At 44.3% G+C, this 27,041-nt stretch overlaps 1 protein-coding gene across 2 annotated transcripts in view; it reads left to right on the top strand.

The window, feature by feature from the left end:
- Positions 1 to 27,041, top strand: part of LOC121584825 (bridging integrator 3) — a 52,363-nt gene that overhangs the window by 15,666 nt on the left and 9,656 nt on the right. For both annotated transcript variants that reach the window (XM_045225701.1, XM_041900967.2), the window contains exons 2-6: positions 3,244 to 3,292; positions 7,557 to 7,597; positions 12,329 to 12,390; positions 17,288 to 17,424; positions 21,238 to 21,278. In XM_045225701.1, coding sequence (XP_045081636.1) covers positions 3,244 to 3,292; positions 7,557 to 7,597; positions 12,329 to 12,390; positions 17,288 to 17,424; positions 21,238 to 21,278 — 330 coding nt within the window. The remainder of the gene's footprint in view (positions 1 to 3,243; positions 3,293 to 7,556; positions 7,598 to 12,328; positions 12,391 to 17,287; positions 17,425 to 21,237; positions 21,279 to 27,041) is intronic.

The following is a 27,041-nucleotide window of genomic DNA, read 5'->3' as shown; positions in this document are numbered from 1 at the left end:
TCATCCCAGACACCCTAGACCCACTCCAATGTGCATACCGCCCCAACAGATCCATAGACGATGCAATCTCAATTGCACTCCACACTGCCCCCATCCACCTAGATAAGAGGAATGAATACCTATGTGAGAATACTGTTCGTTGACTACAGATCAGCGTTCAACACCATAGTCCCCTCCAAGATCGTCACCAAGCTTGGGACCCTGGGACTAGAAACCTCCCTCTGCAGCTGGATCCTGGACTTCCTGACAGGCCGACCCCAGGTGTTGAGGGTGGGCAACATTTCCTCTGCCACGCTGAACCCTCAACACGGGGGCCCTACAGGGGTGGGTGCTTAGTCCCCTCTTGTACTTCTTGTTCACCCACGACTACGTGGCCACGCAAGACTCCAACACCATCATCAAGTTTGCTGACGACACAACAGTGGAATTCCTGATCACCGGCGACGATGAGACGGCCTACAACAGGGATCATCAACTACATTCAGCTCGGGCCGATTTTATTTATTTCTTGATCGGGTGCCCGGAACATAATTACAAATAATTGTAGACAGCAAATTGACCACAAGAAGCCCAAACAGATATAATATTTGTGACTAAAACATAATAATTTCAAACCTTGCTTACACAATCACGTGTCTCTCTCTAATATTTATGGGATTACTTGGGAACAGATTTCCAAAATTTTAATAACTTGGAGCTGATTTCCTGGTGTTTTTGGTCTCATGTCCTACAATGAAATATATCTATTATTTTTTTTACTTGGGGGGCCAAATAAAACCACCCGCGGGCCAAATTCAGCTCACAGGCCGCCAGTTGGGGAACCCTGGCCTACAGGGAGGAGGTCAGTGACCTGGCAGTGTGGTGCCAGGACAACAACCTCTCCCTCAACGTCAGTAAGACCAAGAAGCTGATTGTGGACTACATGAAACGGGTGGGCGAGCACGCCCCCATCCAGTGCAGTGGGTTGAGAGCTTCAAGTTCCTCAATGTCCAAATCACTAAGGACTTAAAATAGTCCACACACACGCCAACAGTTGTGAGGAAGGCGTGACAGCGCCTCTTTCCCCTCAGGAGATTGAAAAGATTTGGCATTGGCCCTCAAATCTTCAAAGTTCTACAGCTGCACCATTGAGAGCATCTTGACTGGCTTTGGAAATCTTGGAAGCTTATTTTAAGCGATGAGTATCCTTGGATCTTGTCATCATACATTTGGCATTCGAATGCATTCGGAAAGTATTCAGACCCCTTGACTTTTTCCACATTTTGTTACGTTACAGCCTTATACTAAAATTGATTATATATTTGTTTCCCCTCATCAATCTACACACAAAAACCCCATAATGACAAAGCAAAAGCAGGTTTGCATTGCAGATCTCATTTACATAAGTATTCAGACCCTTTACTCAGTACTTTGTTGAAGCACCTTTGGCAGTGATTACAGCCTCGAGTCTACAAGCTTGGCACACCTATATTTGTGGAGTTTCTCCCATTATTCTCTGCAGATCCTCTCAAGCTCTGTCAGGTTGGATGGGGAGCATCGCTGCACAGCTATTTTAAGGTCTCTCCAGAGATATTCTAGTGGGTTCAAGTCAGGGCTCTGGCTGGGCCACTCAAGGACATTCAGAGACTTGTCCCGAAGCCACTCTTGCGTTGCCTTGGCTGTGTGTTTAGGGTCGTTGTCCTGTTGGAAGGTGAACCTTCGCCCCAGTCTGAGGTCCTGAGCGCTCTGGAGCAGGTTTTCAGCAAGGATCTCTCTGTTCTTTGCTCCGTTCATCTTTCCCTCAATCCGGACTAGTGTCCCGGTCCCTGCCGCTGAAAAATATCCCCACAGCATGATGCTTCCACCACCATGCTTCACCGTAGCGATGGTGCCAGGTTTCCTCCAGACGTGTTGCTTGGCATGCAGGCCAAAGAGTTCAATCTCGGTTTCATCAGACCAGAGAATCTTGTTTCTCATGGTCTGAGAGTCCTTTAGGTGCCTGTTGGCAAACTCCAAGCGGGCTGTCATGTGCCTTTTACTGAGGAATGGCTTCCGTCTTGCCACTCTACCATGAAGGCCTGAATGGTGGAGTGCTGCAGAGATGGTTGTCCTTCTGGAAGGTTCTCCCATCTCCAAAGAGGAACTCTGGAGCTCTGTCAGAGTGACCATCGGGTTCTTGGTCACCTCCCTGACCAAGGCCCTTCTCCCCCGATTGCTCAGTTTGGCCTGGTGGCCAGCTCTAGGAAGAGCCTTGGTGGACCTTCAATGCTGTAGACATTTCTTGGTACCCTTCCCCAGATATGTGCCTCGACACAATCCTGTCTCGGCGCTCTACGGACAATTCCTTCGACCTCATGGCTTGGTTTTTGCTTTGACATGCACTGTCAACTGTGGGACCTTATATAGACAGGTGTGTGCCTTTCCAAATCATGTCCAATCAATTGAATTTACCACAGGTGGACTATAATCAAGTTTTAGAAACATCCTCAAGGATGATCCATGGAAACAGGATGCACCTGAGCTCAATTCCAAGTCTCATAGCAAAGGGTCTGAATACCAATGTAAATATGGTGTTTCTGTTTTTTATTTGTAATACATTTGCAAAAATGTCAAACTGTTTTCGCTTTGTCATTATGGGATATTGTGTGTAGATTGAGGATGGGGAAAAAACAACAATTTAATCCATTTTAGAATAAGGCTGTAACGTAACAATGTGGAAAAAGTCAAGGGCTCTGAAAACTTTCCGAATGCACTGTATATACTGTAGGCAGACTGGAGTCTGTAAGGGGTGCAGAGTGATGCATTGTGAACTGCCATGCTGCAGTCTCCATTCACAGCAATCTGTCAGGCCATGGCCAGTATAACATGTGGGCCTGTGTTTGACTGTGGGGGTGGGGGGGTTGCAGGAAAGCCACACAGAGCAGAGGGGACAGCCACTTCTAATTAGTGATATCCACCAGCAATGGAAGCCAGATGTGGCGTGTGATGACAGGAAGTCAATGCACAGGGCTCCTGAAGCACAGTCCAGAAGGCCAGGGGTTAACAACATTTGGATTTGGCTAGCTGTAACTGAGCCAAAGGATTCACTTGTTCACTTGTACCCACCTCGCAACACATTATTACCTACCAGTCAGAGTACCTGTCTGCCAGCCCCTTAAAAATGCCTCTCATTTCAGTTAAATGTCTGTTTGGATGTGTTAGATTGTCTTTGATGTGCAGAATGTGGTGTCTGTCCCACCAATTTATAATATTTTCTGCTTCCAGGATGCCCTTCAAGATTGGACAACCAAAAAAGCAGATTGTTTCCAAAACAGTAAGTGTTCAGTCTTCTGTCCCTAACAAAAAAAAAACAACTAATGTGCCAACATAAGAGTTTCCATTATTTGTGTTGCAACACCTATGAAACTAGACAATACATAATTAAATGTCTAATTTCACTAGACACTCGCTACCAGGCTTTATTTAGCTTGTTGTTGTTACAATACATGGCCAAAAGTATGTGGACAGCTGCTCGTCGAACATCTCATTCCAAAATCATGGGCATTAATATGGAGTTGCCCCCCCATTTGCTGCTATAACAGCCTCCACTCTTCTGTGAAGGCTTTCCGCTAGATGTTGGAACATTGCTGCGGGGACTTGCTTCCATTCAGCCACGAGTATTGTGAGGTTGGGCAGTGATGTTGGGCGATTAGGCCTGGCTCGCAGTCAGTGTTCCAATTCATCACAAAGGTGTTTGATAGGGTTGAGGTCAGGGCTTTATGCAGGCCAGTCAAGTTCTTCCACACTGATCTTGACAAACCATTTCTGTATGGACCTCACTTTGTGCACGGGGGCATTATCATGCTGAAACAGGAAAGGGCCTTCCACAAACTGTTGCCACAAAGTTGGAAGCACAGAATCGTCTAGAATGTCATTGTATGCTGTAGCGTTAAGATTTCCCTTCACTGAAACTAAGGGGCCTAGCCCGAACCATGAAAAACAGCCCCAGACCATTATTCCTCCTCCACCAAACTTTACAGTTGGCGCTATGCATTGGGGCAGGTAGCGTTCTCCTGGCATCCGCCAAACCTAGGTTCATCCGTCAGACTGCCAGATGGTGAAGCGTGATTCATCACTCCAGAGAACGCGTTTCTACTGCGCCAGAGTCCAATGGCGGCAAGCTTTACACCACTACAGCCGACGCTTGGCATTGCACATGGTGATCTTAGGCTTGTGTGCGGCTGCTTGGCCATGGAAACCCATTTCATGAAGCTCCCAATGAACAGTTCTTGTGCTGACGTTGCATCCAGAGGCAGTTTGGAACTTGGTAGTGAGTGTTGCAACCGAGGACAGACTATTTTTACACGCTAAGGCTTCAGCACTCGGCGGTCCCATTCTGTGAGCTTGTGTGGCCTACCACTTTGAGGCTGAACCATTGTTGCTCCTAGACGTTTCAACTTCACAATAGCAGCACTTATAGTTGACCGGGGCAGTGATAGAAGGGCAGAAATTTGATGAACTGACATGTTGGAAAGGTGGCATCCTATGACTGTGCCACGTTGAAAATCACTGAGCTCTTCAGTACGGCTATTCTACTGCCAATGTTTGTCTATGGAGATTGCATGGCTGTGTGCTCGATGTTATACACCTGTCAGCAACGGGTGTGGCTGAAATAGCCAAATCCACTCATTTGAATGGGTGCCCACATACTTTTGGCGATGTAGTGTACAGTGGGGGAAAAAAGTATTTAGTCAGCCACCAATTGTGCAAGTTCTCCCACTTAAAAAGATGAGAGAGGCCTGTAATTTTCATCATAGGTACACGTCAACTATGACAGACAAATTGAGAAAAAAAATCCAGAAAATCACATTGTAGGATTTTTAATGAATTTATTTGCAAATTATGGTGGAAAATAAGTATTTGGTCACCTACAAACAAGCAAGATTTCTGGCTCTCACAGACCTGTAACTTCTTCTTTAAGAGGCTCCTCTGTCCTCCACTCGTTACCTGTATTAATGGCACCTGTTTGAACTTGTTATCAGTATAAAAGACACCTGTCCACAACCTCAGTCACACACCAAACTCCACTATGGCCAAGACCAAAGAGCTGTCAAAGGACACCAGAAACAAAATTGTAGACCTGCACCAGGCTGGGAAGACTGAATCTGCAATAGGTAAGCGGCTTGGTTTGAAGAAATCAACTGTGGGAGCAATTATTAGGAAATGGAAGACATACAAGACCACTGATAATCTCCCTCGATCTGGGGCTTCACGCAAGATCTCACCCCGTGGGGTCAAAATGATCACAAGAACGGTGAGTAAAAATCCCAGAACCACACGGGGGGACCTAGTGAATGACCTGCAGAGAGCTGGGACCAAAGTAACAAAGCCTACCATCAGTAACACACTACGCCACCAGGGACTCAAATCCTGCAGTGCCAGACGTGTCCCCCTGCTTAAGCCAGTACATGTCCAGGCCCGTCTGAAGTTTGCTAGAGTGCATTTGGATGATCCAGAAGAGGATTGGGAGAATGTCATATGGTCAGATGAAACCAAAATAGAACTTTTTGGTAAAAACTCAACTCGTCGTGTTTGGAGGACAAAGAATGCTGAGTTGCATCCAAAGAACACCATACCTACTGTGAAGCATGGGGGTGGAAACATCATGCTTTGGGGCTGTTTTTCTGCAAAGGGACCAGGACGACTGATCCGTGTAAAGGAAAGAATGAATGGGGCCATGTATCGTGAGATTTTGAGTGAAAACCTCCTCCCATCAGCAAGGGCATTGAAGATGAAACGTGGCTGGGTCTTTCAGCATGACAATGATCCCAAACACACCGCCCGTGCAACGAAGGAGTGGCTTCGTAAGAAGCATTTCAAGGTCCTGGAGTGGCCTAGCCAGTCTTCAGATCTCAACCCCATAGAAAATCTTTGGAGGGAGTTGAAAGTCCGTGTTGCCCAGCGACAGCCCCAAAACATCACTGCTCTAGAGGAGATCTGCATGGAGGAATGGGCCAAAATACCAGCAACAGTGTGTGAAAACCTTGTGAAGACTTACAGAAAACGTTTGACCTGTGTCATTGCCAACAAAGGGTATATAACAAAGTATTGAGAAACTTTTGTTATTGACCAAATACTTATTTTCCACCATAATTTGCAAATAAATTCATTAAAAATCCTACAATGTGATTTTCTGGATTTTTTTTCTCAATTTGTCTGTCATAGTTGACGTGTACCTATGATGAAAATTACAGGCCTCTCTCATCTTTTTAAGTGGGAGAACTTTCACAATTGATGGCTGACTAAATACTTTTTTTCCCCACTGTATATGGAAGCACACTGGGATCTTACGACTGATGAGTAAGAGACTTTCAGACTGCAGAAATCCAAGCTTGATATTTTTACATCTTTTATGGGGGAAGGCTAGGCAGTCTGGCCCAACCAATAAAAAGAGTTGGTTGCATTTTGTTGTTAGAAATGTATGCTATGAGTGTCCTTCAGCCAAAAATATCAAAGACCTGTGGTGGCTATGGAAGAGGACATTTGCTTAACCTGTCAATTTTATCTCTGAAACCATGGATTTAGACGTGGGGAGAGCAGAGCACCTCTGTCCACACACTGGACAGTGAAGGAGTTAATGCATGTCTGTGTGGCCTGTGGAGAGAATCACACATAAACCTCAAACAATGTTCCAGGTCCCACAGCACGGTTGTTTTCAGAACTGAATGGACAGCAGTTATACAGCTTTTACATCCAATCATTGACCTCCAAAGGAGCCTGTAATCAGAAAATCAGTTAAAAAATTATGTGGAAACCCAAATGAAGTCCCTCATCCTGACCAACTGCATCTTTAACTTGTTGTTTGGGTTTTCTGAAATATCTTTATTGTATAAGGCGTATGAGTCTATTCACAAAATGAGCATAGTGTACTAGAGGTAACCACCAGCTAATCGTCAGACAAGTGACTGCACCCTCATCAATGAGCCTGGGCCTGTGGGGTGCCAATTTGTCTAAAACATGTGAGGGGGCAGAGGTGGCTGCCTTGAAGTGCCAGTGAGTGGGTGCCTTCCTTTGGGGAAAACCACTTCCACAGTAATCTGTCTGTCTCTGTGGTCCGGCAGTGGCAGACAGTCAGAACGGGCTCCCAGGCAGCTTCCTGTGACATCCCAGGCCCAGGGAGTGGGCTACAGTACAGGGAGCCCAGTGGACAACCCTCCCTCTACTGACAGACTGGCAGCTGCCTCCCTTACTGTTTATTTGTTTATCCAGAAGCCCACAGAGCCACAAGACAGGAACCCCTGCTACCTCCGTATCCAGCGCTGGCCTGTTCAATCAGACCAGTCTGATCTGAGGCGGAGCAGGGAGGGGGTGGGTGGGGGCTGTCAACCAGACCTTTAGAACTAACAACATGAAGCAAATTAGGGGGAGCCAGGCTGTGCTCAGGATATGGCTTTATTGGCTCTCCATTAGTAGGGATATTCAGTATTCATCAAGCACATGTTAGGACCATAATTGAAGGGAACAACATTGAATGAACGGACATGAACACAAAGATGATAAAGTTGTATCTAACAATGAGTTTCAATGTGTTTTTACAGGTTGAAAGAGACTTCGAACGAGAATATAACAAGCTCCAAAAGTAAGTTTGTTGCCATTAATGTTAAAGGGGAACTCCACTTTTCAAACTGATATTCCTCATCAATCTACACACAATACCCCATAATGACAAAGCAAACACAATTTTTTAGAACATTTTGCTAATTTATAAAAAACGGAAATATCACATTTACATAAGTATTCAGACCCTTTACTCAGTACTTTGTTGAAGCACATTTGGCAGCGATTACAGCCTTGAGTCTTCTTGGGTTTGACGCTAAAAGCTTGGCACACCTGTATTTGGGGAGTTTCTCCTATTCTTCTCTGCAGATCCTCTCAAGCTCTGTCAGGTCAGATGGGGAGTGTCGCTTCACAGCTATTTTCAGGTCTCTCCAGAGATGTTCGATCGGGTTCAAGTCCGGGCTCTGGCTGGGCCACTGAATGACATTCAGAGACTTGTCCTGAAGCCACTCCTGCATTGTCTTGGCTGTGTGCTTAAGGTTGTTGTCCTGTTGGAAAGTGAACATTCGCCCCAGTCTGAGGTCCTGAGCGCTCTGGAGCAGGTTTTCATCAAGGTACTTTGCTCTGTTCATCTTTCCCTCGACCCTGACTAGTCTCCCAGTCCCTGCCGCTGAAAAACATCCCCACAGCATGATGCTGCCACCACCATGCTTCACCGTAGGGATGGTGCCAGGTTTCCTCCAGACGTGACGCTTAGCATTCAGGCCAAAGAGTTCAGTCTCGGTTTCATCAGACCAGAGAATCTTGTTTCTCATGGTCTGAGAGTCCTTTAGGTGCCTTTTGGCAAACTCCAAGCGGGCTGTCATGTGCCTTTTATTGAGGATGTGCCTTTTATTGAGGAGTGGCTTCCATCTGGCCACTCTACCATAAAGGCCTGATTGGTGGGGTGCTGCAGAGGTGGTTGTCCTTCTGGAAGGTTCTCCCATCTCCACAGAGGAACTCTGGAGCTCTGTCAGAGTGACCATCGGGTTCTTGGTCACCTCCCCGACCAAGACCCTTCATCCCCAATTGCTCAGTTTGGCCAGACGGCCAGCTCTAGGAAGAGTCTTGGCGGTTCCAAACTTCTTCCATTTAAGAATGATGGAGGCCACTGTGTTCTTGGGGACCTTCAATGCTGCAGAAATGTTTTGGTACCCTTCCCCAGATCTGTGCCTCGACACAATCCTGTCTCGGAGCTCTACGGACAATTCCTTCGACCTCATGGCTTGGTTGTTGCTCTGACATGCACTGTCAACTGTGGGACCTTATTTAGACAGGTGTGCGCCTTTCCATATCATGTCCAATCAATTGCATTTACCACAGTTGAACTCCAATCAAGTTTTAGAAACATCCTCAAGGATGATCAATGGAAATAGGATGCACCTGAGCTCATTTTCAAGTCTCATAGCAAAGGGCCTGAATACTTATGTAAATAAGCTATTTCTGTTTCTTATTTTTAATACATTTGCAAAAAGAAATAAAAACCTGTTTTCGCTTAATCATTATGGGGATGTAGATTGATAAGATCAATTTTAGAATAAGGCTGTAACGTAACAAAATGTGGAAAAAGTGAAGGGGTCTGAATGCACTGTATGTGAAACCGGCGCACTTCTACATTATGTAGAAAAATATATAACGTTAAGTTTTACCCGATGCCATCATCAAAAGTTAAAACATTTTAAAAGCAGTGATTTTGAAACGCTATGAGATTCGTGGGGAGCAAGAAAATCGTACCCTTTAATCCTAACCTGTGATGTCACAAAGAAGCATTTTTAGGACCTTTCTTCTCTCTTTTTAACCACAGATCATAGAAATGTGCAATTTTTCCTAATGTAAGGGAAATGTAGACACTGGTATTGTGCTGGAAATAATTATTTAAGTTCTCGTTTGTGCTCTGTTTTACATACTGTATGTATTGACTCTGCATCATTAGTGCAGCAAAAACCCTCATTACAGATGAACACTGAACTGACAGACTAGAAAACATAACGAGTGCTATTTTAAGTGCAAGTTTTCCATTGATTTGTGGAGGTGAACATACATGCCTGTTCTCTCTCAGGGCCTTTAGGCTTTCACATCAACATTTAACCTTGAAATAATTATTTTCATGGGAAATACCATGTTAGAATCTTTCACCTCTCTCTCTTCTGACCCAATGCTGAAGTGAGTTAGGTTATACAATATACATTGAACAAAAATATAAACGCAACATGTAAAGTGTTGGTCCCATGTTTCCATACACGCAAAAAGTTATTTATTTATTTCAAACGTTGTGCACAAATTTGTTTACATCCCTTTTAGTGAGCATTTCTCCTTTGCTAAGATAATCCATCCACCTGATAGGTGTGGCATATCAATTAAACAGCTTGATCATTACACAGGTGCACCTTGTGCTGGGAACAATAAAAGGCCACTCTTAAATGTGCAGTTTTGTCACAACGCAATGCCACAGATGTCTCAAGGGGAGCGTGCAATTGGCATGCTGACTGGAGGAATGTCCACCAGAGCTGTTGCCAGATAATTGTTCATTTCTCTACCATAAGCTGCCTCCAATGTCATTTTACAGAATTTGGCAGTACGTCCAACCGGCTTCACAACCGCAGACCACGTGTAGCCACACCAGCCCAGGACCTCGACATCTGGCTTCATCACCTGCGGGATCGTCTGAGACCAGCCACCCGGACAGCTGATGAAACTGTGGGTTTGCACAACCCAAGAATTTCTGCACAAACTGTCAGGGAAGCTCATCTGCATGCTTGTTGTCCTCACCAGGGTCTTGACCTAACTGCAGTTCGGTGTTGTAACCGACTTCAGTGGAGAAGTGTGCTCATTACAGATTAATCCCGGTTTCAAATGTACCGTGCAGATGTCAACGTTGTGAACAGAGTGCCCCATGGTGGTGGTGGGGTTATGGTATGGGCAAGCATAAACTACGGACAACGAACACAGTCGCGTTTTATCGAGAGTGACGAGATCCAGAGGCCCATTGTGGTGCCATTCATCCGTCGCCATCACCTCATGTTTCAGTATGATAATGCACGGCCCCATGTCGCAAGGATCTGTACACAATTTCTGGAAGCTGAAAATGTCCCAGTTCTTCCATGGCCTGCATACTCACCAGATATGTCACCTGTTAAGCATGTTTGGGATACTCGGGATCGACATGTACGACAACGTGTTCCAGTTCCCGCTAATATCCAGCAACTTCGCTCAGCCATTGAAGAGGAGTGGGACAACATTCCACAGGCCACAATCAACAGCCTGATCAACTCTGCGAAGGAGATGTGTTACGCTGCATGAGGCAAATAGTGGTCACACCAGATACTGATGGATTTTCTGATCTACGCCCCTACCTTTTATTTTTTTTAAGGTTTCTGTGACCAACAGATGCATATCTGTATTCCCAGTCATGTGAAATCCATAGATGAAGGCCTAATGAATTTAATTCAATTGACTGATTTCCTTATATGAACTGTAACTCAGTAAAATCTTTGAAATTGTTGCATGGTGCGTTTTATATTTTTGTACAGTGTAGATGGTTTGTGTGTGAAGCGTTCTCTTGCCCAAGACCTTCCGTGACCTAGCACATAGGAGGCCCTCTCCTATTGTGTGTCTGAGGTTAAAGAGACTCCCGAGGGGCCTGCAGACTGAGTGAGAGCACTTCACGTTTTGGTCAAATATAGCAAATAATTTCATCATCCAATGCCTCCCACAGTAAGTCTAGCATCTATAATCCCATAGCAGTATTTGTCTACCTGAGATCAGCTCCTAAGTCCATACTCCTACGGCATTATACCGCAGCATCTGGGAGTGTAGTGAGGCTGGCTGTTGGCGGCAGGAAAGGGTGAACTGTTGGGGCACACAGGAGCGAGGAGTAGTATGGAAAAAAAAATGTATGCACTCAATAACTGTAAGTCGCTCTGGATAAGAGCGTCTGCGAAATGACTAAAATGTAAAATGTAAATGAGGAGCAGCTGCTCCAGCAGGCCTCCATTAACACCTTGTAGAAACGGACTTCTGGCCCACATCCAGAAGAGCCCTCCTCAGCCCTCACACTCTCCTGCCTCACGTCAGTTCACACAGATTGGAGAATGAAGATGGAAATAGGAAAATTGTTTTTTTTTCAGTCCCCCTCTCCTCCCCCCTCCCTTAATGAAACCCTGAAAACTGATGTGACAGCAGTCTCCTGGGAGTTGCTAAACAGCCCCTCGTTTCCCTTAATTGATATAATGAACGGCACACGATCCAGCCTCCATAGTCTCGTAATTGCCATTTTAACACCCATCATTTAAATGAATGCGGAGGGATGATTGAAGACATAAATGCTTTTATGCCAGAATTTAGTTGACAGTAACAAGAAGCAATCCTAGTATTTTTAATTAGCAAAAGGGAAGTCATAATAATGTGTTTTATATGAAATCAATGCATTTCTGTAATCCTATTGAATGTCCCAGTCCAGAGTGACTTGTAGGTGTTTATTTGTAACATGCAGGTTGGACTGAGATATCCCAGTAAGACTGTGTCAGTGAAGGCTGTATAGAGATTAGAGGGGTTTGATCAGGATGGACACAGTGGACACTTTTTCTGTACTCTCCATCTCTGCCACTCTGCCTACTCTAGCTGCTGAATTCAAAAACATGATCCTACTGTCAATTTGCTCTGTTGATGCCTAACTGTACTTGGACAGATGCTTACCAAATGTTATATGTTGTATTATTGTGATATCCAAGGTATACCTGAACTGAAAAAAAACTACATTTCCCTTCATTTACAGGTTGGAAGATCAGACAAAGAAGCTCCACAAAGACATGAAGAAAAGCACAGAGGCTGATATAGGTTTGTTGTTGACCCAGTGTTGTATATTTTGGCCAATCTCAGAAAAAAATGGATTTCCCACTGATCATCTTTTCTTTCATGTACGAATCTCCTTTACGTCATTAACTTGCTCTCATTCTTCTAATCTCTTTCACACGCTGACACCTTAATTGTTGTGCCTGTCAGGCTTTTCAGGGACATGTCTATTATGCAATTTTGGAAAAATGCCTTTTTTGGGATGTGAGGTTTTATTCAGTTGCCCTTAAAGATTAGCAATGTTTCTACTCATAGCTTTTAGCCTACATTCTGTTTTACATTTCTGCTAAGAATAAATATATTTTGGGGTTGGCTCTTTTGGAGATGGAAATGGGTATCTTTGGGAGGAGCAGTAGCAGAATGTGCCCCTGGTAGATAGCTACTCTGAGGGTGGAGAGGGGAAGGGTGGGGGAGTGTGGGGCTTCTTCATTTCCTCTGCTTTGTGCTCTGGAATATGGGATGATGCCTCATCAAAGTATCAGAGCTGGCAATGTCTCATTAGAATTAATGGATTCGATCTGTTGCACAGGTCCTTTCTCTATCAACTGCAACCAAACAATGAGTAGACCTGCCTGCACAATATGTTAGCACACAGTGTGCTCCACACAGCTTTTCATAACCGCAATCATTTGTCTAGTTTATTTAAAGTAAGACAATGACATTGTGGGGACTTCTGAGGCAAGTCCATAAGCCTTTAGAGAGAAATCTTTGCAGAGTCGGCATATTACTGGCCATAAGCCATTTTGTACCATTTAAAATCTGTTTGACTGCAAGCAGAAAAGCTGAGTCAAGTTCTACATTGGCAACACAAACGGTTTCTTCATTACCTGACTAAGGATCGTTCACACAATGGAATTGAACAGTTAGATTTTCTGTAGCTTGCCAGCCATGTTAAGACCTTTTCTCACCAACTGCATTGCAATCTTTTTGTCCAAATTCCGAAAAGATACAGATTCCAATTTTGACACACTAACCATTCACACCAAGTCTGATACGTTTTTCCCTCCACTTTTGCGAAACATTTGCATAACGTCACCAACGTTGCTGCGGTCATTCTCAGTGGCAATATGTTGTTCAAAGTGACTATGAGAGGATGCAGAATGAGAGAAAAATCATATAATACTGGACAAATAATATGCTACTGAAAATATTAGGATAGGCTATTCATGAAGGAGGTTGGCTATGTTTCATTCAGTTAAAAGCAAAACGGGCACCTGTCGTCATTCCACGCACATAAGCTGACCATCATGATGCTTGCTGCCTATAGTTTTCTTTCTATCTGATTTTTAAAGAGGTGAAGTCCAGACAGACTATACCTATTTTAGGAAACTTCCTAAATGGACATGGAGAATTAGCGAACTCATACACGCACACCCACCCACCTAAAAGGACCAATCAATCAAAGCCGCCTGCAGTGCATCTCACTCAGACACAAAAGCAAATCACATTTCTCCTTTCCCCAAAACAAAACTTATTAAAAACCTAGTTTTCAAATCCTTTCTGTAGGATATCAAAAACTAGTCTACATTATAGGATAATGCTAAATCAATGTAGCCTATCATATCATTTGACGAAAGTTGTAAGGGGAAGAGATAGAGATAGCTGTGATATAAGCCAAGGCTATATGAAGATGAAATTGACAACCATTAGAAAATAGGCTAGGACAGGCTGTGTGCATGTGTTCCTATCAGCTGTTGATCAATTTTAGTGAAGCAATGGGTGGTTATGTTGACACTAGGCCTACATTTTAATTTGAGTGAGTGCTTTATCTAAATCTGCGCAAACACTTATTGATAACGGTAAGCTCCAGCAGATATTTTTTGGTCTGTCTTTTAGGGTTGTCTATAGCACAGGTGGTCACCTAGATTCACTTTAGCAGGCCTATAATGTATAGCCTAATATATAGGCTATATGAATGATGCATTAATATATGAATTAACTTCTAACTTCTCTCTTTCACTGTTCTCTTCTTGCACAATTCACGCATCTCCGCTGGCAACACCACTGCCCTATCACTTTCCCCTCTTTCTTGAATGAGTAGCCTATATATAGACAATGAACAGCAATATAGTTTGAAGCAATTTTTTATTTAAAGCTAAAAAAATAATATCCATAAGAGTCTAAGCCGGGGGGTTCTACTAAAACAATTCTATATGGAATTGTTTTAAGGATAATTTGGCTATTTGATTTTGAATTTTAAGACCCCTTGAAGTATCCCCATAAAATATCAAAACATATTTGATAAATTATTTTTGGCCTTACTGCTATTATCCCATACAAACGATTTGAATAACAGATTTAATACACGGAACAACAGATACTCCCTCAAAAAAATCTAAAGGAAGTTTGTTCTGAAGTGTCTGTCCTATTTGAAAGATCAGGAAACTTTTTAGGTATTTTTTTTAACATGTAATCAACCCCTTATTCTTGGTACTAAATAGTCTCCATATTTACTTCCAATCATTTTTTTCAACTGGTACAGGGGGACCTTCAGAAGAGTCTTGTGACATGTACGTGTTGGTGAGAGTCTCGCCTTTCCACAGAGCGGTCATTTACATTTACATTTTAGTCATTTAGCAGACGCTCTTATCCAGAGCGACTTACAGTTAGTGAACACATCTTTTTTTTATACTGGCCCCCCGTGGGAATCGAACCCACAACCCTGGCGTTGCAAACGCCATGCTCTATCAACTGAGCTACATCCCTGCCGGCCATTCCCTGCCCTACCCTGGACGACGCTGGGCCAATTGGTGTGTAGCCCAAACTGTTCGGATGCTACAGACAGAAGTTGGCAGATCGGCTGTACTGACTTCAGAAGAGTCCCAATATGCTTGTGGGGGTCGTAGAGCTAAACAGAGAACACAATCGTGTTCGTGAGAGTCTCATCTTTCTATAGAGGGATCATAATAATTTGTAGGCCATTCAGACTCTACAGATGATTTTGTGAGAAGACCGATTTTCATGATGTCTCATGGTCTGACAAACACCACTCTAGCTCTGTGACCTTTCACCGCAGATGCGGAAGTGCGACATCGGCAGATGCGGTGGATTGAGACGCATCCATTGCAAAAAAACATATCTCTACCTTAAACTGTTGGATTTTTATGGGAATTTCTTAATTATGCAAGTTTACCTCTAGGGGGTTAAACTAATAGGCCTATTTGAGGAGAGAAGCATCGATCGATCCTCTTGCTTGCTGAATGGCTATAAAATAGGTTACAGCGTTGGCAATGAACTGGCGGGGAAGTTTGAATGGCGAGAGTGACGTGTAGCTCTGGTGTGATGTGATCACATTGGCTAAATTGATACATTGCTGCATTGATGAATTGTAAATGCAAAAAATGGGCAAAGATAAATTCATTCATACACACAAAGAACACAGACCTGTCAGGGGAAGTGCGCGGCATGTCAATGTCAGTATCCCAGATTAATTGAATTTTAAGTCATTTAGCAGACGCTCTTATCCAGAGCGACTTACAGTTAGTGCCTACATTTTTTTTTCATATACTGACCCCCCCATGGGAATCAAACGCCATGCTCTACCAACTGAGCTACATCCCTGCCGGCCATTCCCTCCCCTACCCTGGGCCAATTGTGCGCCGCCCCATGGGTCTCCCGGCCGCAGCCAGCTACGACAGAGCCTGGATTCGAACCAGGATCTCTAGTGGCACAGCGATGCAGTGCCTTAGACCACTGCGCCACTCGGGAGAACCTTAATCAGAAAACAGTTGCTATTGGTCAACAGCTTATTTTCGCTTGCGAAAAGATGCAAAAATCGAACCTGTTCCAAATAAATAATTGACTGATTGCGGCAGGATGATATTTCGCAATTGGAGTGAACGGCGTAATAAACAAGACGTGCTGTATTTATTTATTTTTGTCTGAATTATTCTGACAAAAATAAGGGACTTGGTGAGAAAGGGGCTTTAGTCTGTTTTATAACCACTAAATCACCCTGGCTTGTTTTACCCACATAGACATTCTCATGTGAATGTCAGGTTAGGTCAGGCTCAACCTGTTATTACAAAACCAGAAACTCCACCTGCATATGATTGATGGACAGTAAATGGGTCTTTACCTGATCCTGTGAATGAGTCCTAAGTTGAGTCTGATGTTTATTTTTTGTTTTTGTTTTTTACTTCCTGTCTTATCAACTTCTCTGCGTGTCCCCAGTGCAGCTCATTTATTTTGATTGTGATTGTCATCCGATATGCACTCTGGGTCTAAGATAAAGTTTCAGGAGTGCAGATTAATAGTAATTGGCGCTGGCACTGTAGAAACATTTACACAGATTCCCAGTGCTTTTGTGAATATTAATCACAGCAGCTGAGCCCACCACACCCGCGACTCCCTCCAAGTGATGCTGCGCTGCACTATCCTACTTTTCCTTTTCGCTTATTTCATGAAAAGCTCAAACTTTTGAACCCCTCCCCGCTGTGTCAGTCCTGGCACGGTGCTAACCTCTGCTGCTAGCCGCGCCCACCAAGCATGTTTGGGCCAAATAGTCAAACCAGGCCAACAATTAATAACACAGATTGTATGTTGGCATGGTAATGTTTCTCCCTTCCTCCTGTCTCTATTTGGTTATGGCTTTATTTTTCTTATCCTTTCTTTCTCATTTTCTTTCTCTCTCTCTCCTTTCCTCCCTCCCTTCCCTTCTCAGGCCCAGTTTTAACATGGTAATAATAATGTTCCTTGCATGTGGGCCTCCTGTAGCTCAGTTGGTAGAGCATGGCGCTTGCAATGCTAGGGTTGTGGGTTTGATTCCCACGGGGGGCCAGTATGAAAAATGTATGCACTCACTTAACTGTAAGTCGCTCTGGATAAGAGCGTCTGCTAAATTACTAAAATGTAAATGTAATGTTCTATGTGTGTCTCTCAGCCATGTCCAAGGCAGCAGTGAAGATCTCAGGGGACCTGCTCAGTAACCCACTGTGTGAACAGGACCAGGCCTTTCTGGAATCCATGACTGCTCTGGACACGGCCATGAAGAGGATGGACTCCTTCAATCAGGAGAAGGTCAGGTCCTGTCTGTGCTCCTCAGCCTCACACCACAGCTGAGTCATTCCCATAGGTGGGGTGCAATTGCAAAACCCCCAGAGCAACATCTAGGCCCTCTTGCATCGAAATTGTCTATTGAAACCAAAATAAACGATATACTCTTTTAGGCAGGGAAACCCTCCCCCATCCTAGCTTTCACAGCTCTACCTAGAATTCTGACAGGTATGCCTCATATGCTCCCCTCTCTTTAAACACTCAAAGAGCAGAAACCAAAAGGGTTTGGTTTGCCTAAGTGTATTTTCATCTTTCTCAATATTGTTTGAACGAGAAGAAAAAACTCACTCAGGATCTCTTTTCTTATCTTGTCTTCTTTTGAGAGCGTCTCCAGCAGCACACTGGTCTATTAGCTGCTCATCTTTGTCGAATATCAGAGAGCTGTAGATCGGATGCATTTGTGACTCACTAGTGTTTAAAATAACTCCTACTATGGAATAGCTTCACTTGGAAATGTCACAGGCTGTTTTTAATGGGATTTGTTCTCTGCATGATCTTCCCCATTCCCTCTCTGTGAGGAATTCTGCTTCTGCTCTCTGCTCCTTTATATTATTTGCCTTGTGTACTTCACATATTTTATTAAAATCATCACTGCAGGTAATCACAAAGGGAATCATAGGGGTGGCATTGCATGTGTGTTTCTTCAGGGCATTGCACTGTGAGAGACATCTCTGTTAAGAGAGAGAAGTCAGTCAACAGGGAATCACACTGATCATCAAGAGTGCAGAAAAACAAATATGTACAAGACCTGATTCTACTACAACTTTAGAAGAGTGCTTTTTCCATGAGTGTGCTTTAGACTGGTTTTCCCAGCGTCCTTTTATGTGTCTGGTGGCTTTACCTTATGTGACAATGTCCCTCTCTGTACATATTATGCAGATCTCTGTGAATTCCTTTCAAGCACTCAACAACAAGGCATTCTTCCAGCAAAACTGTACATATAACACAGTGTGCTCAGATCAAGTTTTACAGTAGCCATTTGGAATGACTGGACAAAGATGTGTGGTGACTGTGCTTGTGGTTCACAGCTTGTGACCTATGGTAGGTCTTTTCAAGAGTTTGGCTTGGTGGTCTGCCATGAACAGTCCTTCCATTTTGACTGTATTTAAGATGAAATGTCTTCTCATCCTTTCTGAAGATTTGAAATGAGTAACATTTTCACATCAGAACAGAGTTATTCTCCACTTAAATCTGTAACCCTTGCAAAAGATGAAGCGTAGCCAATATTCTCTACCCCATTTGTTATGGAAACGTCCAAGGCAAATGTATTAGTGATCATCCATTTTCAGTCAGCTTTTCTCTTTCTTTCTCCCCTTCCCTCTTAGTTAAACAGTGTTTCAGAACCCTGAAGTGTAGTTAAGATCTCTTACTGTTCTCCTCAGAGTCCTCTTCCCTCTGGCTACGCTAATAACCCTCATAACCTTTACCTCGGACAAACACGGGAGGCCAGCTCTGCACTACACAGCACTCATCTTGCTGGACTCTACTTGAGCTTTTGAAATCATCTCGAATCGGTTTTGAGCTGCTTTGAGTCATATGGTCAGGAACAGCAAGATGTCTATGTGGTATTGTATTTTTACATCACTGCCGTTTTGCAGGTCAGTAACAAAAGGTGCAGGTTTGCTTGCTGCACAGTGCGTAGGATTGGAGGCGTTGGCTGACTCCATAGGGTGTCATTTCCCTGCTTGGCTCCATGGCCATGGTCTGCTGGACAGGACTCCAGCCAGGCAGCATGGAGCCAAGTACACCTTCTCACTTCTGGAAGTGAAGCAGTCATCATAAGTTAGAAAATACTCAAACCAAAATACATTATTCTCCATCATGTTGAGCCTGGTAGTTAGGTGGCCTTCACAGTATTTTGACATGCAACCCTTCTGTTATCACAAGATGGTGCTTGAGTTTAGAGGCCTCCTTTTTCAGCCAGTCTCCGTCAACAAGATGTTTGACATGACTGTGTTCTGGTACAGTATGTCTCTCTGAGCCGCATAGCTTGGCATTCGGTTAACTGGTTGAGAGCTGACGCACAAGCAAAGCGTTTCTAGGCCCTTGGTTGGTCAGTTGGTTCAGTATTTTTGAATATCACCTCAGGAGTCCAGAGTTGTTAAAGCCCAGCGCAGCTCACCAGAATCATACTCCACCAGCTCTCCCTCCAAGCTGGCTGTTCCTTCCTTCTGACGGCACCACCAACAACTCAACTGCTCAAGCAAAACAGACACAAAAGCAACCACCCTTTGCTCTCCTTGGTGTTGAGACGAGATGTTCCGCCGCGGGGCTGTGAGTGAGAGAGCGAGTGGATAAAATGTGCAGGGATAATGAAGGCAGCAGTGGCCCAGGCCTGTGTGTTTATTTCTGGGGCCGAGGTGGGCGCGCAGCCCCCCCGGCACACTGCTGCTGAAGCCGAGCCCCAGTGAAAATGGCGGCTGAGCAGTAGCGGATGCTCCGTTTGGAGGGATATTGATTTCCTCTGCGATCTGCGTGTATTTTTGGGAGGCCTGTGTGCCGGGATGGCCTCTGCCCCATGACTCACTCACGGAGACTGCTGCTAGAGCGCCGGCCTCAGGCACTGCTGGGCCTCAGTGGAATAGTCCTGCCCCCCCCTCTCTGTGGGAAGGGCAGAGAGTAGAGGGCACCAGCATGCTTAAGCAAATGCGCTGGTGTTGTTCTCCCTGCTTACTGCATGCACTCACCTCAGCAGCAGCGCAGCTCCAGCTTTTTACTCTCTCCCAGGGAGGGGGGGATGGTGTGAATATGTAAAACAGAAGAAAAAGTGAATTCCCATGTACTTATTTGTTATTGGTTCTCTTGTTTTCCCTCAAACCAAATTCATTCGTGTTATGTACTTGCCTTAGCGAAGCAATGTTGATGTGTGTGTGTGTATTCTCAGTTGGTCAGGGCATTCACAAAGCTCTGCTGTTGTACAGTATTTGTTTCTTATATTCTGTGATTGACTATCCTTCCAATAACTAGTGAACAAGTTATTACTTGTACTAGGCTCACTGTTCACATGGAGCTGTCACTTCATGGAGTTGTCTTGCCACTTTTATTTCTCATTAAATGTTCTTAGTGATGTTCTTCACTGGAGTTGTTTGCCAGGTTAACTTAGCGTTCTGTCAGAGATCTAGATCTAGGATTACTTTTGAATATGCAATGTAAATGACACTGGAAACTTTATTAATTGTGTGCCAACTTCTATCGATGAGACTTTGGCGCCGGGGCTGGAGGCCTCAAGATGAGATGTTCATTTACTTCCATTTAACAAATCCCCCCTCCCTCCCTTCCCCTGTCGGCTCTGGCAACGAGAAGGAGAATGCAGGAAAATAGAAACTGTTATTGTTAAAATGTTTGTTTGCAAATAACTTTCATCTTGTAAGGCAGCCCACCCTCCGCAGGATTTGAAATCAGTGGGGCTTTGCTTTCATGTTCGTCCCCTGACAGTTGTATCCTTTTGTATTGTTGAGCTCAATGAATATTCAGGGCTTTCTCCTCAGGGCTTGTGTACAATAAAAGAGTCAATGTCACAAAATGTTCTTTGCAACCCGCCTCACCTCCCTCCCCTCTATTGTCTTGAGTGCTCTGTTTGAAAATACACAATTGTTGATTGTTTGTGTGGAGGCTTTATCATGCTGTACATCAGTGGGACTTGGAGGAGCTATTTTATTCAACTTGATGTAATCCACTTTGACAACACATTTTAATTCATAAAGACATTCCCATTCATATTAAGAGAAGTACTGTACTTTTTTAATCTAACATTGACCCGTGTCTGTTCGTCCACAGTTGAACCAGATCTCGAAGACGGTGATCGATCCTCTAAAAAAGTAAGTGTGGATCCTGACCTGCACCGCTCCCATTGTCCGCATGTTTTTAATACATCACAAGCTGCAGCTGCTGTGTCTGTGTCTGTAGAGTGGGAAGGAGCGCACACACAAGGGGAGTTGGAACTTAGCATTAGCTCCAGAATGCACTGTAATAAAGCATAGCAGATTGTAAAACTGAACTGGACAGGGGAGTGAATGGGGCTGGAGTGGTAGTGCGTCTGGAAGAAAGTTTACTTGGCCCCCCTTCCTTATACTCGCCCCCGTCCGTCCGAGCACGCAGTGAGTGCTATTCCATTCCTGAAGTCTGGCCCTGTCACACACACACACACACACACACACACACACACACACACACACACACACAGAGTGCAGAGGCGGTAGAGGGAGTGGCCAGGCTTGGGAGCAGGGATCCCACCCGTCTTCTGTAGTGCTTGTTAAGGTCCTGCTTCCTCCTGCTGGCCCCTCCCCGGAGGGTGCTTTTTGGAGCGGGGTGTGTGTATGAGAGAGACTCAATGTGTTTGCTGTCTGGTGAATTTGTGTGTGTTTTAACTTTTGTTTATAACAAAAAATCTGTCAAATTCCTGCTCTTGTCAAGTCAAACCCCTGACAAAGTGAACTTTGATGGAACATATGAATGCACTAGTTAGTGATTGTGTGCATGTGCTATTTGTCTCTTCCTCATGTGTTCTGGTAGCAGAGCTGTGACAGGATGGAATGGTTCTAATTTCCTCTTCCTGGTGGGCGGCAGGCGGACGTGTGGGCAGGCTCTGAATATGGCAGAGGGCCCAGCTTCCTGGGCCAAGGGCAGGGGATTGGCTGGAGAGCAGGACTGTCTCAGGACAGTACACAAACACACACACACCGCATTGTGGGGACAGACTGGTCGATCTCTTAGACATTCCTAGTCTATCACCAAACATTTTTGTAAAAAACCCAATGATAAAGCCTTGCGTTCCTATTTTTGTATTAGTTTCGCACTGTTGGTGCACTTGATTCAGCAGCCCTAGCGCCGGGAAGGCAAAGTGTTCCCATTTTTAACTGAAGGTAGAACTCTGCCTACCCGGCAGGCCCAGAGAGCAAATCAAGTACACCTGTAGGGCCACCGCTGACCCATCAGACAGCTCAGATCACCATGTCTGCACAGTTTCTTCGAGCCATAGACTGGAAAGAAAAGCATAGAACGCACAGCAAAGTTGATACTGTGATTTCAAAACGTTTAAAACCATGACTAGAGAAAGACACAACGAATACAGCAAAGAGCTGCTGTTTTTATGTGTAAATTCATGTTTAAATTGTTATTCAACACTGTCAACACTTTGTTCAACACCTTTCTTTATAAGCCATAAAATGCACGTTCTCCAGACTTCCACACGCTACAACCAGCACTGCAGCTGCAATGAATGAGTATAGCAAAGTGTTCCGATAAGCTTACGTTGTTATTATTAGCGGCCTATGTGTCTTTTTTAATACCAAGGAATATTTCACTTTCTCTGGTCATAGGAGTAAAAACATGAATTGGTGCATGAGGCATTGCGACTTGCGTTTCGCCATCAGCTGGAAGACTGTGTCCCCTTTTCTCAGCGCAGGGAAGGAGGGCGGCGCGACGGGTGAGAGGCAGCCTCACCGCTGCTCCCTCCCTCCCCTCAGACTGACCATCAGATGCAGGCCATCAGTCCAGTAAAGAAAATAAAAGCAAATGATTAAGCTCACTCAGCTGTGCCTCACAAGTAATACAACACATTATCAGTGTGATCATATACCTAATTATAAAATATATATAATTTCAAAATGGTCTGGGAAGAACAACATTGGCAGGGCAATTCAAGCGTAGCCAATATGCAGTGATAATGTATTGGGCCTATAGCCTACTGCACAAACCTCATTGCCACAGTACTGTTACAGGCTTATGTTTTTAAGTCATGTTTTAAAAAATATCTGAGCCGTAGATCTCTGCTTGCATTTTAACTCGGAAAGTGATCTTGACTCAAAAGGTTGGTGACCACTGTTTTAGGATGAGGAAAACCAGCCGTCAGCCCTGTTGCTGTATATGGCGTTGAAGCGCAGCGTAATGTAATTAGCCATCAAAGTATAGAGGACTGCTCTATTAAGGCACCATACATTAAGCTTCCATTAAAAATAAAATTCCATTAGTCCACCAGTAACAGAATGTTAAGCATTGTTTATGAAGTCTCAATACTCTTTTGATGTTTTTGTGTCGATCTGTAAGCAAATGTGTTGAATCTTAAATAGAGCATAGAATGGGCTGGGCCTGGACAGTGTTAATGGAGGGTTTTTATTTGTCCCTTCAATGGGCTGTGTACGTGCCAGAGTGTGTGTATTCGAATTTGGCTACACTTAGTTGGGTAATTAACACTCAATGTATTAGGACAAATATAAGCACCCACCAACATATCCAGGAAATGATAAGCACGAAAAGATGCTCTCCCTTTCTCTGTCTCTCCCTCTCTCTCGCTGTCTGTCCCTCTCTCCCAGCCGTGAATTCCATCCACTCTGGGGGGTCAGTGAATGACATCAGGCTGTTTATGTGGAGGGAGGGGGTGTAGGGATGGGCATTTTATATTATATTGAGGAACACAATCTTCAAAAAGGAAGTAACCTCAGCAGTGGTGCTTGCTTCTAGAAGCCCAAGGCTGTACAATGGCATAGCCTTGTTTTGCTAATTTAGCAGACAATATGCTCTTATTTCCCGAGCCCTTATCACAGCCAAGACGCCTATTTTATTGTAAAGAAACTGAATATAACAGAATAAAATAGAACATCATTTTTCCAAATGAAAAAGTTGCCAGTGTGAAGTGATTCACATCTCGTGGCTGGAACAGTTATTCTCACAGTGTGATCATTTGAAACGGGGCTCAATTTGGCGAGTTGAGAAAAAAAAAAAAATCTGGGTTACAAACCAAAATCGGTCATCTTTTCGATATACAGACGTTCGATTAAGTTTATTCTGCCTGTTCTTTGGAATTTAAATGGATGAACAATTCCACATTGAACACTGCATGCGGATGAATTACGACCATGACATCTGTTTGGTGAGTAGCCATATGCTTAATGATTCTGATGAAAATACGCTCTTTGTCTTTATCAAACTATTTTTGCACATTTTCAGTGTGGACCCTGTCTATGTTTATGGAGGTTATAGGCTAGGGCCCTAGGCTAACCAATTCTAAATGGCACTAGCATTTCGCAAAGTAGCTTAACCGAAAAAAAGACGGCACGCAATTATTCCAAAACTGCAGCTCGTTGTTGGAACACATCTTTTCCTACTTCAATCAACAGTCCATTTTGAATTTGTAACAAAACTTGACAAGGAATGTATCTTGTGTATCCCATCAGATTTGTTTTATAGACATTTATTTCTGTAAGCCTAACGGGAGCTTTTGTGCGCACTCAGCACGCATGTGTGGAGGGAGGAGTCGGAACACAATTGAGTGAATGAGACATGGAGGGGAAAGGGAATTTAAGGAGAAGAACAGTGTGATGCTTGAATTGTTTTCTTTTTTTGTTGTTCCCCGGAAAGGCGCATGTACAAAGAGTACATTAGAGTCAAAGCAAATTACCGTTCTCTTCAAGACAAAATTTCACTTGCACGTTCGGGCAGCCACAAAGCACATTCCACCAAATAGATTTACAGTATTTCAAAAAAATGTGATCTCTGGTTAAAGATTGAGCTTTGATGTCCGTTCGAGTACTCGATTACTCATGCCCATACCTAAGGGGGAGTGCGTGGGCATGAGGCCTCCTTGCCTAACCCTTTCTGCTTTGTTGCTCTTTTGAGTGAGAAGGAAGGCAGCCCTGTTATAAGACCTGGGGTTGGGTAAGAAAGTGACTGCCCCCGACACTCTGGTTCATTTAGCCTACTTTGGGAGTTACTCAATGTGCTGTTGGTTTTCTGTCACTGTCAAATTTAAGCAATTCGATGTGTTTTAAGGGGGTGTCTCAAAATTACGTAGCCTATAAACTAGCCTACATTTTAGTTCACAGTCACAGAAATGTTTTTTTTATTTAAGTTATTCTAGACATTTCTTTTCTGATCTTGCCTTATGGCTGACCCTGTAAAACAACACATTTCACTGCACCTATCTGGTGTATGTGACAATAGAAACATTTATTTTTATTTTTTATATCGGGTGTATCAGGTATCTAGCTTGCGTGAGTCGTCCTCTCACTTTCGATCAACAGAGACAAAGCATGAGGCATGTTGTGGCAGAGCAAACCTTCCCTATCGAAACAGAGGTTCTGCTGGCACGTACGCAACACGCTGTCTCTAGCCTTTACACAACACTTAGCCTACAGTGACTTTGTATTTTCACTACGCATAAATAATGCCTTATGTGATTGCGTAAGCTTGGCTTTCACTGTGTTACTTCCTCATTTCATAGACAATGAGACATAGAAGGTGAACATATTCTTAGAGAGGCCTTTAGTCATGGAATAGTGACAGTGTTCAGTGGAGCGGTCAATCAACCTGCCAGAACAAGGTCTCTGCTCCGCTCCGGCTGGGCTGGTTGGTCCAGACTGGGGCTTGTCTGGCTGACTGTCTGGCTGGCTGGCTGGCTGGTTGTGTCGGTTCGACTGTGGATCAACTTGTCATAAACAAGCTCTCATCCAGTTGCTATTTCCATCCAGCCAGCCACCACACCCTGACTGACCTGTCACATAGACAGTGGTGGTGCGCCCTTGGTCCAGCAGAGCCTAGGCCTAGACGAGGCCGGAGTAAATATAGGCTGGTCTGGAGCTGACTGGTCAGTATGTGGAAGTCAGACCAGAGACATCTAGGGAAATGTCCAGCCCAGCCAGCGATCCCAAACTATCATTACGCAATGTATACAGTGACCTTCAAACACAGCCACTGTCACTCCTCTACATGTCACAGTTACAGCTGAGTCAGCCAGGCTCCCACAGAGCTCCTCTTTACACAGTCTGAGCACAACAGACACATTGGCATCCTCTTGGAGCTCTACCTCTAGGTATGACAGCATTAGAACAGTGAGCTCCTTATATCGGCTCACACAGGTGTTCTCTCAGTCACATCATTAAGAGAAAGGAAGCAGTGGTCCTCCTGACTGTCACTACTCTACCAGATACCTCCTACCTACAATGTGATCATGTGTGAGTGACCCAAATGTTGTCATTACTACTCTATTGTGATGTAGTCTGAAGTGAATCATGTTGGAGTGCATTCGTGCTTAGGGGGCGGTTGTGTAATCCTCTGGCACTTGAAGTATGTGTACACTACACTGGAGCAAGAGACAGATCGTAAACTACTAGAGGAAGGCATCCACCCAGCCTGCCTGCCTGCCGTAAACTGGGCCAAAGTGTTGTTTTATAAATAGAGGGAGAGCGTGGGTCGTGGGGCTGGGCTCTGTGACATCGGCAAAACGATACAGGGCCGCTCCCTTCTCAACTTCCTGTGGGAAACAATCCACAGCTTGTCTGAGGCTGAGCCCAGGTCACGTCACGTCACACTACCCAACTCCCCCCACCCCAGCTGGCCACCCCCTCACAGGGCTTACTCTACTCTTTGTTGAGGCAGACTGGATTTCACAACCTCTTGTCAGGTCCATTGTGGATTCCCCTCACCTGTGGTATATTAAGTAGAGAACCAGGAGAATTGGCTCATTGTTTGAGGAAAAAATATGAATCACTGGCACACTTTACACTAGTGAGATTAGCAGACGTTCAAGGAACTAAGCTATAGCTAGCCACAGCCTGTATGGAATCCTCCCAGATGAATCATAGAAA

The sequence above is a fragment of the Coregonus clupeaformis genome, chromosome 16 (assembly GCF_020615455.1).
Source record: "Coregonus clupeaformis isolate EN_2021a chromosome 16, ASM2061545v1, whole genome shotgun sequence".
Classification (NCBI taxonomy): domain Eukaryota; kingdom Metazoa; phylum Chordata; class Actinopteri; order Salmoniformes; family Salmonidae; genus Coregonus; species Coregonus clupeaformis.
Note: the sequence above shows the minus strand (reverse complement) of the source record. Positions and strands in the feature narration are given on the sequence as shown.